This window comes from Gymnodraco acuticeps, unplaced genomic scaffold (assembly GCF_902827175.1).
Source record: "Gymnodraco acuticeps unplaced genomic scaffold, fGymAcu1.1, whole genome shotgun sequence".
NCBI lineage: Eukaryota > Metazoa > Chordata > Actinopteri > Perciformes > Bathydraconidae > Gymnodraco > Gymnodraco acuticeps.
The window spans coordinates 36,301-48,891 of record NW_022991360.1 but is presented as its reverse complement, the minus strand read 5'-3'; the positions used below and the strand labels follow the sequence as shown (position 1 = coordinate 48,891).

The 12,591-nt window shown below is 40.5% G+C and overlaps 1 protein-coding gene across 1 annotated transcript in view; it reads right to left on the bottom strand.

Moving 5' to 3' along the window:
- Window positions 1-2,189: 2,189 nt before the first annotated feature.
- LOC117562796 (low-density lipoprotein receptor-related protein 1-like) overlaps window positions 2,190-12,591 on the bottom strand; it is a 35,219-nt gene continuing 24,817 nt past the window's right edge. Inside the window, exons 3-6 of the mRNA XM_034240694.1 lie at window positions 7,983-8,120; window positions 3,345-3,464; window positions 2,683-2,811; window positions 2,190-2,572 (exon numbers count right to left, since the gene is read on the bottom strand). Coding sequence (XP_034096585.1) covers window positions 2,205-2,572; window positions 2,683-2,811; window positions 3,345-3,464; window positions 7,983-8,120 — 755 coding nt within the window. The 3' untranslated portion in view covers window positions 2,190-2,204. The remainder of the gene's footprint in view (window positions 2,573-2,682; window positions 2,812-3,344; window positions 3,465-7,982; window positions 8,121-12,591) is intronic.

The following is a 12,591-nucleotide window of genomic DNA, read 5'->3' as shown; positions in this document are numbered from 1 at the left end:
CCACATGTGTGTATAAGGATGTGTGTGTATAAGGATGTGTGTGCTCGAGCGCTGCAGTGTGTATGTGCGCCGGGAGACAACCCAGCTGAAGCTGCTGGAATTTCCGGGAAATTCTTCTGGTCCTTAATGTCCGATCCAATGTGAGCTGAGGTTATGGTTAGAGCTGCATGGTTATAGAAACACATGTGGTTCCTAGTCTTTCAGTAATTCTGATCACAATTATTAAGCACAAATACATGTGTCTAATAGGAAATCTTCATATCAGGGTGGCACTGTTTCTGTTATTTTGAGGAAGGTGTTATGTCTTTTTTTTGGGAGCAATAGCCTTTATATTGTGCTAAGAACCGATGTGGGGTTAGCAAGGCGACGAGAGGTGCATCAGGTTTTATCTTCCTCTTATTGAGATGAGGGAAGTCGAAATGTCTCATGCATAATTATCATGGTTCGGAGCTTGCCTGATATCATCTGGTTTGAAATGAACATATTTCCAGATGACAGCCACACCGCGCTGAGCCAGCATGTGGAGGACACATTATTTGGCCTTTTCGCTTTCTATGATGGCCTGTGCTGAGAAAGTCATTTCTGTCATGTTAATACATTCTTTAGTCCCATGGAAAAGGGAAGTGAACGGAGGCGATCTGCTGCATAGCGAGTGGAAGTGATCGGTCACAAAGCATGCTTGCGAGCACAAATCAAAGATAGAGAAAGAACAACGCTGACCTAAATGATTCCATACAATTTAAGTGTGTCTGCATTTTTATAATTTACTTGTACAGATTAATAGTGGAGTGAATCTGAAGGGAATCAGGAAGGACAAGGCAGATAATATGAATAACTGATGTTGTTTTATTTCAAGGCAAAGTCCTTTGAATATTGTTTGCTGAAAAAGTATGACAATGCCAACTCTCTAAAATAATACATAGAGACAATGACAAATTCCTGCTGGCTTTGTGTGAATACATGTATTGTTTTTGTGACTAATTTCCCACTGATTTGCAGTGAAGACCAGCTGCCTGAAAACACAGCTAGGAACTGAAGGGAAAAAAGTGACAACCGGAGTGAGGAGAAGCGGGTGTGTGTGTGTGTGAAGGCTTTTGACCCGTAGGTTGTCTACACTGTGGAGCAAGCACGTACACAACGCAGGATTCTTCCTGAAACGAAACTCAAGCCATGGAAAAACACAGCTGTTATAAATAAGCTGCCACAATATCTCTGACTCACAGACTGTGTATAATCATGAAGGCATTGATGCTCATCACTTCAGTTTTGGCCACATTTCTGGAAATCTTTTCTCCACCTGTTTATATTTGACTTTAAAAGTAAAACACATTTGAATCATTCAGATCTAGAGGCCCAGCCAAAACGCCATCTGAAAATAATGTTAACCAGAAAAACAAAATAATTCAAGGTGAGGGTCAGCCAAGGCAAGTTTAGCCGAAGGTAAGGCTTTTCTATTGAGAGTATCGAAGGCCAAAGGTGAATCAGGATGATGTAATATTCAGATCCTTCAGATAATCGTTACAGGCAACTGATTCTAATTGCATTCATTTCCAGATAGGAATAAGACCAAAAACAACCTTGAGGCTTGGTGTGTTTGTTTTTGTGTGTGAGAAAACAAACTTTGATTCTTCAAGAGTTTCATGATCCACTTGCTTGAGGAGCTGTTGGCGATGTGGATGTCTGCAGTTCTATTTTTTTCTGTATTTCAGTTTTTTACGCATCTACTGTGCTAATAAGTAAGTGCTTTATTTTAGCCTGATCTGCATGAAAAATGGAATCAAACTTTCTGTCTAAAATTCTTCATAAATATATTCTTCATCCATTCTATATGAAGCAAGAGAACACATTTGTGATTGCTTTTCATACAGGATCCAAGCAGGATCTCCTTGGAACGAGACACGGGTTGTGAATTGTATTTCCAAACATATTTTTTGTAGAGTAGAGCAGGTCTGTATTTTTACACTGTGAGCCCACTACAAAACTAAAAAATGTATCTGCAAAAATGTATGAGAAGTCTGACAGATGGCCAGCAGCCACAGGTGGTGTTCACTGTTTCATCAGTTATTGCCACAGAAGCCGCAGTGAACATTCACCTTATATGTCGCCTCCGAAATATTTTTAAAAATCACAATACACACAAAAGGACAAACTTTTCCTTCTGCCATTGTGTGGAAACTTTTTCTGAGGTTGTATTATATGGTATGTTATGTGTGAATAACTTCACTGTGTGTACTCCGGCCTGTGCAGATCATGCTGTACTTTGTAAATGTACCAGGGGGAAGGGGCTTTTTGCTGCTGATGTACTCACGGTGCAGGCTGAGGGAGATGTTGATGATTCTCTCCTCTGTGAAGCTCTTCAGATTGGGGATCTTGGCACATTTGAGGTGTGTGGAGGAGGGGGCGTCTCCTACGTGGATCCAGCAGACACTCTCCTGGGCGTAGATGAAGTCCATGGCTGTGGTTTGTTTGGTGCTGGTGGACAGCAGGCTGTGGACCGTGGTGCCGCTCAGGGAGGTGGCTTGGATGTTCTGGGAGTTGGCAATCAGCAGGACAGGCAGCCGGTCTACTGGTACTGTAGAGTGACATGAACATAACTAATGTTTAACAGGAGGAACATGAACAGAACATCCACACAGTCTCAGTCAAAACTAGATTACATTCAGTCCTGCTGCTGTTACTTACCATTCTTGGCTTTGCATGAGCGGTTGTCTGGCTGGGACAAGTACCCCTCCACACAGGAGCAGGCGTAGGAGCCTTCAGTGTTGGTACAGGACTGACTGCAGGTCCCATACACACTGCACTCGTCAAAATCTGAATCACAGAAACCAAAAATAGTCTTATTAGGATTAGCAAATAAATTCAAGGTGAGAAATGAGTAGAAAAACAATCCTGTGTCTACCGCTCAGTTGTAGTCTGCCGGACTAAGTGCGTGATTCATTTAAGATGGCGTGTTGGACAAAACAACCATTACACCAGTCAGGTTACCAAGAGTTGCTCATTATGTGACTCCTCTATAATCCCAATGGCTGCTTGGATACAAATGTTTTTCTGGGAAATGCTCGGCACTCCAAGGGGCCTTGAACTACCCACTGTGTGTTCTCCACTTGATTCAGCTCCTCCAAAAGCTGAGTAAATACTGGATCAGCTTTGGACTGTAAGAGAACTTCTTAAGGCAAGCACATAAATGTACGTTTTTTGCTGATGCAACATAGTCATCACGTCATTTCTGTCCTTCTGACATTTTGGGGAGGAAAAAAATGATTTCAAAGCTCTACTATTTTTCCTGACACTTGAGCCACATGCTCAACAGCAGGTATCACAGACAGTTGCTTAGAGGAACTCACCTTTGCATGTCTTTCCATCCGGGCTGATCTCAAAACCACTTTTACAAAAACAAGCAGGGCCTGATGGAGTCACCGCACAGCTCTCCTGACAACCCTGGAGCGAACAGTTGGACACAAACACTGAGGGGAGACAAAGGAGGGAGGGAGGACAGAAGACAGGAGTAAGCTTTTGGAGTAATGTGCGTGGTAAAACAGGAAGACAACATTACATTGTGTAAAGAAGCGACTTAAGACTTAAGTTGTTGATTCATGTTTCTTTGCCGTTACTGACATTGTCATTAGGCTGAGAACACTGCATCAGTCATTCTAAAAGGAGGTGGATTTGTGCATAATTCTGTAATAATCCATTTAACATACCACTAAACCCACATATTATACTCTCATAACTCGTTTCATTCATCCTGCCAGGTACTGTTTATCAGAGGACCCAGACAGACGTGCCTGGAGGTGACTGCTGAAGCTGCTGTTTTACACTTTGTGGGGAATATTAACAGCTCAGCAGGGTGCTGAAGTGCATAAACACTTGATGTGACTGGCTTAATTGTTGAACTGCATTATGACTCGGGCCCTCCTCCTGACAATAAGGCACATATAATAAGAACAAAACACTCAGTCAGCTCAGTTTCCCATCAGCTCATCGGTATTACAATTGGCTAAGGGATGTTATCTACATTGTGGTTAAATGAAGAAGTGTGACCACTGTTCATGTCAGCGTTTCATACAAGGACTGCCTCTCATATGAGTGTATCTTCATCTGTCCCTGAAAACATAAAAACATCCATTAAACCTGAACGTCACAGATGAGAGGAATACATTGAGAATTAAAAGACACATTTAAGCCGGTATGCAACACTCAGCTCAGTACATAAGTAGCAGAAAGACAAAAGGACAACATCAAGTGCTGGTAATGTGAACAATCAAGCTAATGCATCATCACACTCATCAACAACGTTTTCCTTTCTAGAAACCATTTCCCCTAAATGTGTTTTTCATAATAAGAACTACTGGTCGACTTCAGCTCATCTGAAGGAATAACAAAAGCAATATTTGCCACTGTTAGTGCTTACTGCTGTACCAATTGGTAACTGATATTAAAGTGGGTCATGACTCAGTTGGACATTTGCATTTGCTAAATGTCATCATATTGCAAATATATTTGATTCTCATTTAACAACAAAATCCACTTTTCACTTTCATGTTTAGGTTAAGGTTGATAATTACTCTTAGTAAAACAATTATAAGATGTAAAACCTGTATATAGAAGGCCAGAGATGCAACAGAAATCTACAAATACTTGAGCCCTGCCATCACGATCAATACCTCCAGCCCAGACCATCTCCAAGGCGACACACACATCAAATATAGAAGGGCACAAACATGCAACTATCACACCTTCCAGTCAGCTGACCGATGCATAATGGAATCTCAACTGAGTTTCTAGCAGTGCACTGTACATCCTGGGAGATATAAATCAAGAGACAGTGAGTCATAGTCAAACACACACAGTCCTGTCAAACCAGGCTGAGATCTATCAGTCACAAGTGATTCACTTCACACTAGCATAACACCTCCGGAGAGCAAGAGGAGGGATCAAGAATCTCACCACACTTTCAAGATTAAAGAAAAAAAGCCCATGGGTTTGGTGCATTACTGTACTGTGCCTCTTGCATTGTGGCACTACATGAATTTTTCAAATCAATAACCAAGGTAAACATGAACAGCTTCAAACTGCTGAGCAAGAGAAACTAAACCATGCAAATCAGCAGATTTCTCTCACTGCATTTTCAGCAATTACTCCTCATTTTGAATCTTCTCTGCATGATAATAAACACCAGATGAGTTACTCCATATTACCAGTGGCCTCCTGCTATCTCAATACAATGCATTGAATATTACAGACACACACACAACTCTTCCTGCTGCTCTCCAGAGGCTTTCTGGGACAACCACAGTTCAAATTACAGACATGCCGGGAATTTTCCAAAACATGTCCAAGCATCGAACAACCAAGATGTGTTTATAAAACCAACATGGGCAACAATGTAAACAACCAACTGTGACACATACCACCAAATATTTAAGTAAAGAACACTTCTATATTTGGTTCAGAGTGCAAACCACTCATACCACTCATATGGGGTTTTTTAAATCAACACTTAAAACTCACTTTTTCTCTCTGGCTTTTGTTTAATTATTTATTTATTTATTCATTCATTTAGTTCTTTATTTTAATATTTATAACATAACATAGGATTTCATAAAGTATTTTTAAAATAGTTTATACATTATTCGAATATAGGAATATAGGATTACTTAAAATATAGTACCTTATATTTCATCTTTTTTCCCTTTAGACCCTTGCGGTTTATTCTTAAAAACCCTTACCCACCCCCCATTTTCCCTCTGCTGGTCTATGGCCTTGTAGAGGGTAACGAGGTACAGAGTCGCTTAGATACGCGGAGGAGTGCATCTGACGAAGAGATAGGTTGTTGTGCTCCCTATCTCTGTTTCTTATCCTATATCTAATAGAACTGCTCGGGTCTTGATATATTGAGTGGGGAAGTTCATGAGATCTTTCTAGAGGGTTATCAAGAATAACTTTTATCCAATGACCTTTTCCCTCTCTGTCTGTGTCTGTGTATTCTCTTGTTCCGATTAACCCAGCCAAATCTTTTTTCTTGTTTTGTATCTATATCTACGCCGGGATCCGGAGTCGAGGCTGATCCTCTTGCTGTAGTCCTGTGTCCTGGATCCTCTATCCTGAGTTCTGGATTAAGTCGTGGACTTCGGGTCGTGGCTGAACCTGTCTCTGCGGTCCTGCCTTGGGTCTCGTCATGCTGCTTCCCTGATGGCTTCCACAGGATTGTAGCTGACATCCTCGTGGATTCATCTTCTTATTACAGACACATGCATTTCCTAACATTCGGTCTATATGCTGTAAAATGTATTATCTCTTCGATGTACACACGGCATCTATTGCACGTCTGTCCGTCCTGGGAGAGGGATCCCTCCTCTGTTGCTCTCCCTGAGGTTTCTCCCATTTTTCCCTTTAAACTGTGGGTTTTCTCTGGAAGTTTTTCCTTGTACGATGTGAGGGTCTAAGGACAGAGGGTGTCATATTGTCATACTGATATTCTGAACAATGTGTGCTGTTGTATTTGCTGTAAAGTGTCTCTACTGTAGGCTATTTTTATTATATGTACAGCACTTTGGCTCGACCAAACATCGTTTATAAATGTGCTATATAAATAAAACTTGATTTGATATCAAGGATGACCCCTGAATCGAACACATAACCCCTAAGAAAAGAAAAATATATCAACGAGAGATATTTATGAAAACGACACAAATATTCACAACAACCTCCAACAGATTAACCTAATGCAAACCTTAAACCTAAAGTTAAACCAAGAAATAAGCAGCCATTTTGTCCCCAGAAAGAAGAAAAAAAAACCATTAGACATATATCTGCACACACACACACACACACACACACACACACACACACACACACACACACACACACACACACACACACACACACACACACACACACACACACACACACACACACACACACACACACACACACACACACACACACACACACACACACACACACACCACACACACACACACACACACACAACACACACACCACACACACACACACACACACACACACACACACACACACACACACACACACACACACACACACACACACACACACACCTCAAAGCACAGCCAGCCTGAAAGTGCATGAAAATGTAATGCCCTTCCCGGAGCCTCTTTCCATGTTTCTTTTATTAATAATTAATAATTTCTCATTTTCTTGACCGAAGGTGTAGAGTGGAGATGATTTATTTATTTATTTTTGAGAAAAGAGCGGAGGAAAATATAATGAGGCTAGATATTTCATTCTGCACACTGGGCCAGTCAAAACCTTGGAGGTGCCTTGGATAAAATAACTATTTCATATTTGGTTCAGATTCTTAGTTTTTTTATTTTGTAAAGGTTGCAGTTGAGACATTTTGGCTATTTCTATAGATTACTGATTGAGCAGTAATGATGCATGTTCCTCTACTTCCCTTTGGACCCTAGATGAGGAAGTCATCAGTTCCCTTTATACCTTTGTCATATCCTAAAAATCCATCAATACAGTAGAAATATGTTGGTCTTTTGCACAATCAAGCGTTATCATTACTCACCGTCGTCTACTTTTCGTCACATTCCTGTAAACTTTAAAGGACCTGACATTTTTAAGACTCATAATAAACTGCTTCCCAGTTTTAGGTTTCCAAATGACAACCTCCTTAATTTACGGTGATAAAAGAGGAAATAATGCCATTCTCAAGATGTCAAACTAAATTGGTTTTGTCTACTTGGCATAGAGAAACGCAACAAAAAAGACACACTATATTCTCATTACTATGGCAAATCAATCTGTTACTGTGACTTTCTGTGAGTATTTTGAGAACGAAAGATAAGATAGTCGACAAATAGAAATGAAATCGCACTCCCTACTCCCCATTCTTTAACACAGTCAGGACGCACTACCACAATAATTCTGTTATTTATCTGCACTCCACGTTGCATACACCAAAAAGCATGTGTGTGTGAGAGACAGTGGTATACCTCTGCAGTGTGGTCCCTCGTCCCAGCCGTCAGTACAGTCTGAAGCCCCGTTGCACAGTTTGCTCATGTGGATGCATAGCTCCGTCCCGCCACACTGGAACTCGTTAGGGGGGCACCGCGATACGGTACTGTGCGGACCTGAGGAAACACATACAATTTTGGTTTACTGAAAAGCAGAAAGATAATCGTTTGTAATTGATTGTAGTCTTTTTTTGCTACTCTATATCAAAATTCAGCCTAGTTCCAGGTCATGAAACCCTCAGCAACTCTACAAAAACAGTACATCTGAGACAATATATGTATATATTTGTGTATATTTTAATGTTTAACCTTTAAAAAGTCTACTTGAACATTGGTTCTGTTATTGTCTCCAATTCCCTCGAATTAGAGACAACATAAATAATAAGATAATCCAACATAAAAACATACACAGGCCTGCATGTAATTCCTGCAGAAGGTTTAGACCTAAATATATTAAATCAACCAAAACACCAAGATACACTGTAATGGTGACAACATTTAGGGTTCAATCAAACCATTAATGTAACCAAAATATAGTACTTCTCAGTTGCAATATTACCTTTTGATTCGTATATTGAATGTGTAATTCAATATCCCTCCATCAACTAAAGCCAAAATACTTATTATTGTTTTGCTTTGGTTTACAATAAGAAGCATTCTCATCAGGCCGAGACACAGGGGCAATGTCATGCAAAAACACCACTATTACTCTGCACCACCTTATCTTAGTACAGCAGTACATGCATTTCCTAAGATTGATCTAACTCTGGGATCTTTGTCATATGCCCTCTTCGTTTATCACTTTCATCAATTTTGTCTCAACTATAAACTGTTCAGTAAAGCAGAAACGCTTTCAAATCAATCTTTATAAAACACTGCCCTTTATTGCTGCCACTGGATGACAGATGTTCTAAAGGAGAGCGGACGTGTGTGTCTGAATGACATTGTATTTGTCAAACTCGAACAACACAGAAATGTTTCCCAACCATCTATCCCCCATTGAGTGCCCATCTATCCATCTGTTCCTTCATGTCTGGGGATGTTTCACAGCAATCAGGCTATGATTGCACAAAGAACAGATCTTCCAAAGATCCCTCATGCTCACCTGCATTCAAAAATAAATCTGCCACCTTTGTTCTGTCATAAGAACAAGAACAATCCTCAACTATTGTCAAACATTATGGAACAACACGGAACACCATGTGACAATCAAAGATGCTGCAGGTCTCAAAGCCCTTCATGTTCCACAGATGAACCTTGAGGGCCATATTAAATGAATGAGGCCTTCAATTCGTGACTAAATGCACAAATGATGTCAGGATCTGTGTGACTCAGCAAAATGTTTGAGCAATTACACTGATTGCACGCTTGCAGTAATTAATCAGAGCCCTGTTTCATAATGTTGGGACAAAAGAGAAAACTTTGTTCAAGTTAGGAAACACTTTGTGAGCTCCTCTTTTACCATTTCTGCAAGCATGTTTTTGAAACTAGTATGTTTTCATAAACCTACTCTGAAAGAACATTACAAAGGCAACTTAATCTCCGTGTCTCAGACCAAGTTCTTTGTTCAAGAATCTATTTTTGCCATAAGCTAGCTGTCTTGTTCCTTTACTATGTTTCCCAACACTTCAGCCTTACCCTTCTCATCCATCATGTATTTACATTTGTTTTCTCCTCCTGCCAACTTAGCAGACTCAACCACAAGGCAGACATTCAAAGAACCATTGTGGCAGCAAGAGATGGCCACGAGAGAAAACTAGCCGGAACTAGAAACACACCATTATCCCAGATGGAACTGGCCAAATGACTACCATCACTACATTTACACTGTACACACATCCATCCCAGAGGCAACACACCAACAATAAGCACACTGGCAGTAAAGTGACATGCAGGGCAGGCCTGTTATAGGAGCATGTGCTAAAAGAGGATTATGGGTTCCCTAGGAAAGAAAACATATTCGTCTGGAGTGCATATGAGTTTGGCCAAAGCTGCCTCCTTCACTAAATCTATGCAGCTTAACTTGATGTAGAGTTGTATGTTCTGCAAAAACAACTAGACAAGCAGCCAAGGCTTTTCTACTTAATGACCTTTCTTTTTACTGAACTCTTTTTCTTGGATGGTGTTTTTGCCTTGTGACTCTGACCAGTGTTTTATTTTCCCAACGAGAAAAAATTCTGTTTCTCAAGTCTAACAAGTCCATGTGTTGCCAACAACTTTGTCCATGGGCTGAACAAAAATATAAACGCAACACTTTTGTTTTTGCTCCCATTTTTCATGAGATGAACTCAAAGATCTAAAACATTTTCTATACAGTATACACAAAATAACCATTTATCTCAAATATTGTTCACAAATCTGAAAAAAAACAAAAAAACAGTCAGTATCTGGTGTGAGGGTAGGGGTAGGGGTAGGGTTAGGGTTAGGGTAATGTTGTGAATCGAGTGGCCTGTGTTCGTCGTCCATAACATACGCCTGCCCATACCATAACCCCACCACCACCATGGGCCACTCGATTCACAACATTACCCTAACCCTACCCCTCACACCAGATACTGACTGGTTTTCGGACCCCCCCCCCAGACCCCCCCAATAAAGCAAAACTGCACATCTCAGAGTGGCCTTTTATTGTGGCCAGCCTAAGGCACACCTGTGCAATAATCATGCTGTCTAATCAGCATCTTGATATGCCACACCTGTGAGGTGGGATGGATTATCTCGGCAAAGGAGAAGTGCTCACTATCACAGATTTTTCAGATTTGTGAAGAATATTTGAGAGAAATGGTTATTTTGTGTATATAGAACATGTTTTAGATCTTTGAGTTCATCTCATGAAAAATGGGAGCAAAAACAAAAGTGTTGCGTTTATATTTTTGTTCAGTGTATATTCCCTTCAGAGAGAGTGTCTGTATTTTTGCATAATAATTCAATCATGCAGTTATCTAGGTCCTATAATCTTCTTACAGTTCTTTCTAAATCTTGTTAATGAACAGATTGTTTCTCATGTATTTAATTAATGACCAAACTGAAATGTACAAAAAAGAACTTCTGTTTCTCTGATGGTCTAAACGCTTATTGATACAACTCTTTATTTTATTGTCCAACTGATTATTTAATAACAATTCAACAAAGATGCATGAACTTCTCTTTTCCTTTAATTTTCTATTTTTACGATGCACTATTTGAAACGGATCACTCCTCTTTAGGGCTCAGCGTATGTGCAAAGTCAAACACTTCCCACTCTCCTGCTTTTTACCATTTTTCTTCTTCAACATCTGTTGACCCATTTACAGTAAGTGTTTAAATGGGAGAGCAGTGAGTGGAAAACCAACAAAGTGAGGAATAATGATTACAAAAGAGAAAGTAGACAGTGAGGACCGAGGGGAGCACCTCATCCACAGGAAGTGGACAGAGCCCCACAAGGCCTCATTCTTGGGCGAGCTGGCAGCGGTCGGCGAGGCCACGGTGGAAAAGGCATTGCTAATTTGAATTAAACAGGGTCTATTATTCAACATTCCTCTGCTGCGAGTGAGCCAGGTTAACAGGCCCAAACTTTTTTCTTTGAGAAGTTTCTGTTTGCTCTGTTTAATAGTTTAGTAAAAAATCGACACAGGCTGGCTGGTACCGCTTCAACTACTATGTTCTGTAGCTCAATTAAGGCACCCAAGGAAAAGGAAAAATATCCTGGTGTTCCCATCATCGACCCATACAGACCTTGTGACAGGGCCAGAGGGTGAAAACCAAGGCTGGAGATTTGACAATTATGTTCCTATGGAGAGCTGGAGATTGTTCCGAGGCTTCACTTCACTGCCACAGACGCCACAGAGTCGTAAGCAGATACCATTACTGATTTCACTTCCTCCATAGGTCAACAAATGTGTCTAAGAAGCTAACGTCTTTAGCCTTGTTAAAAACTGGATTGCAATACCAGAATAGAAGCAATATTAACATGTGATACTTTTCCAAGTCACAAAGTCATAACGAAGCCTTTTTTCTTTAAGCATCTACCAAAACAAGAGTGCCACATGCTGGAATTTAGACACCGCATGCACGAGTGGAGTACTTAAGCCGCTACACATAGAGGTAGATCACATGCACTTTTTCAGTGCTAGGGAGGTCATAGAGGGTGGTGAAGGGGGGGTAGAAAACTAAGGCTATTGTTTGGATCACACAAATCGGCTGTGACCCCCGACAAAGCTGAGCCGCAGTGCTGTAAGCAGCGTCACGTGCTAAGCTTGATCTGAACTGTGGGGGGGTGGCAATGACCATGGAGACACAGTGGTGAAAGGGGAGCTGGCACTTCACAAATATGTGCTGTTTTTGGATACATATTTTAACACATTTATCTTGATAAGACTGCCAATAATCTTCAGTTTCTCCTTTTACAAGTTATTAGAATTAGAATAGATTATTCAACTAATCCATTAATCCACAAAGTGCTGTTCACAGCCTTTCAAATATGGATTTCCTGCTCTTCTACATTTTGTATCATAACAATAACTAACATTTGTTTGGGACTGACGAAACAAGACACCACCTTAAAGAGACATCACTTTGGACTTTAAATGACAGGGTTTTACTCAATTTT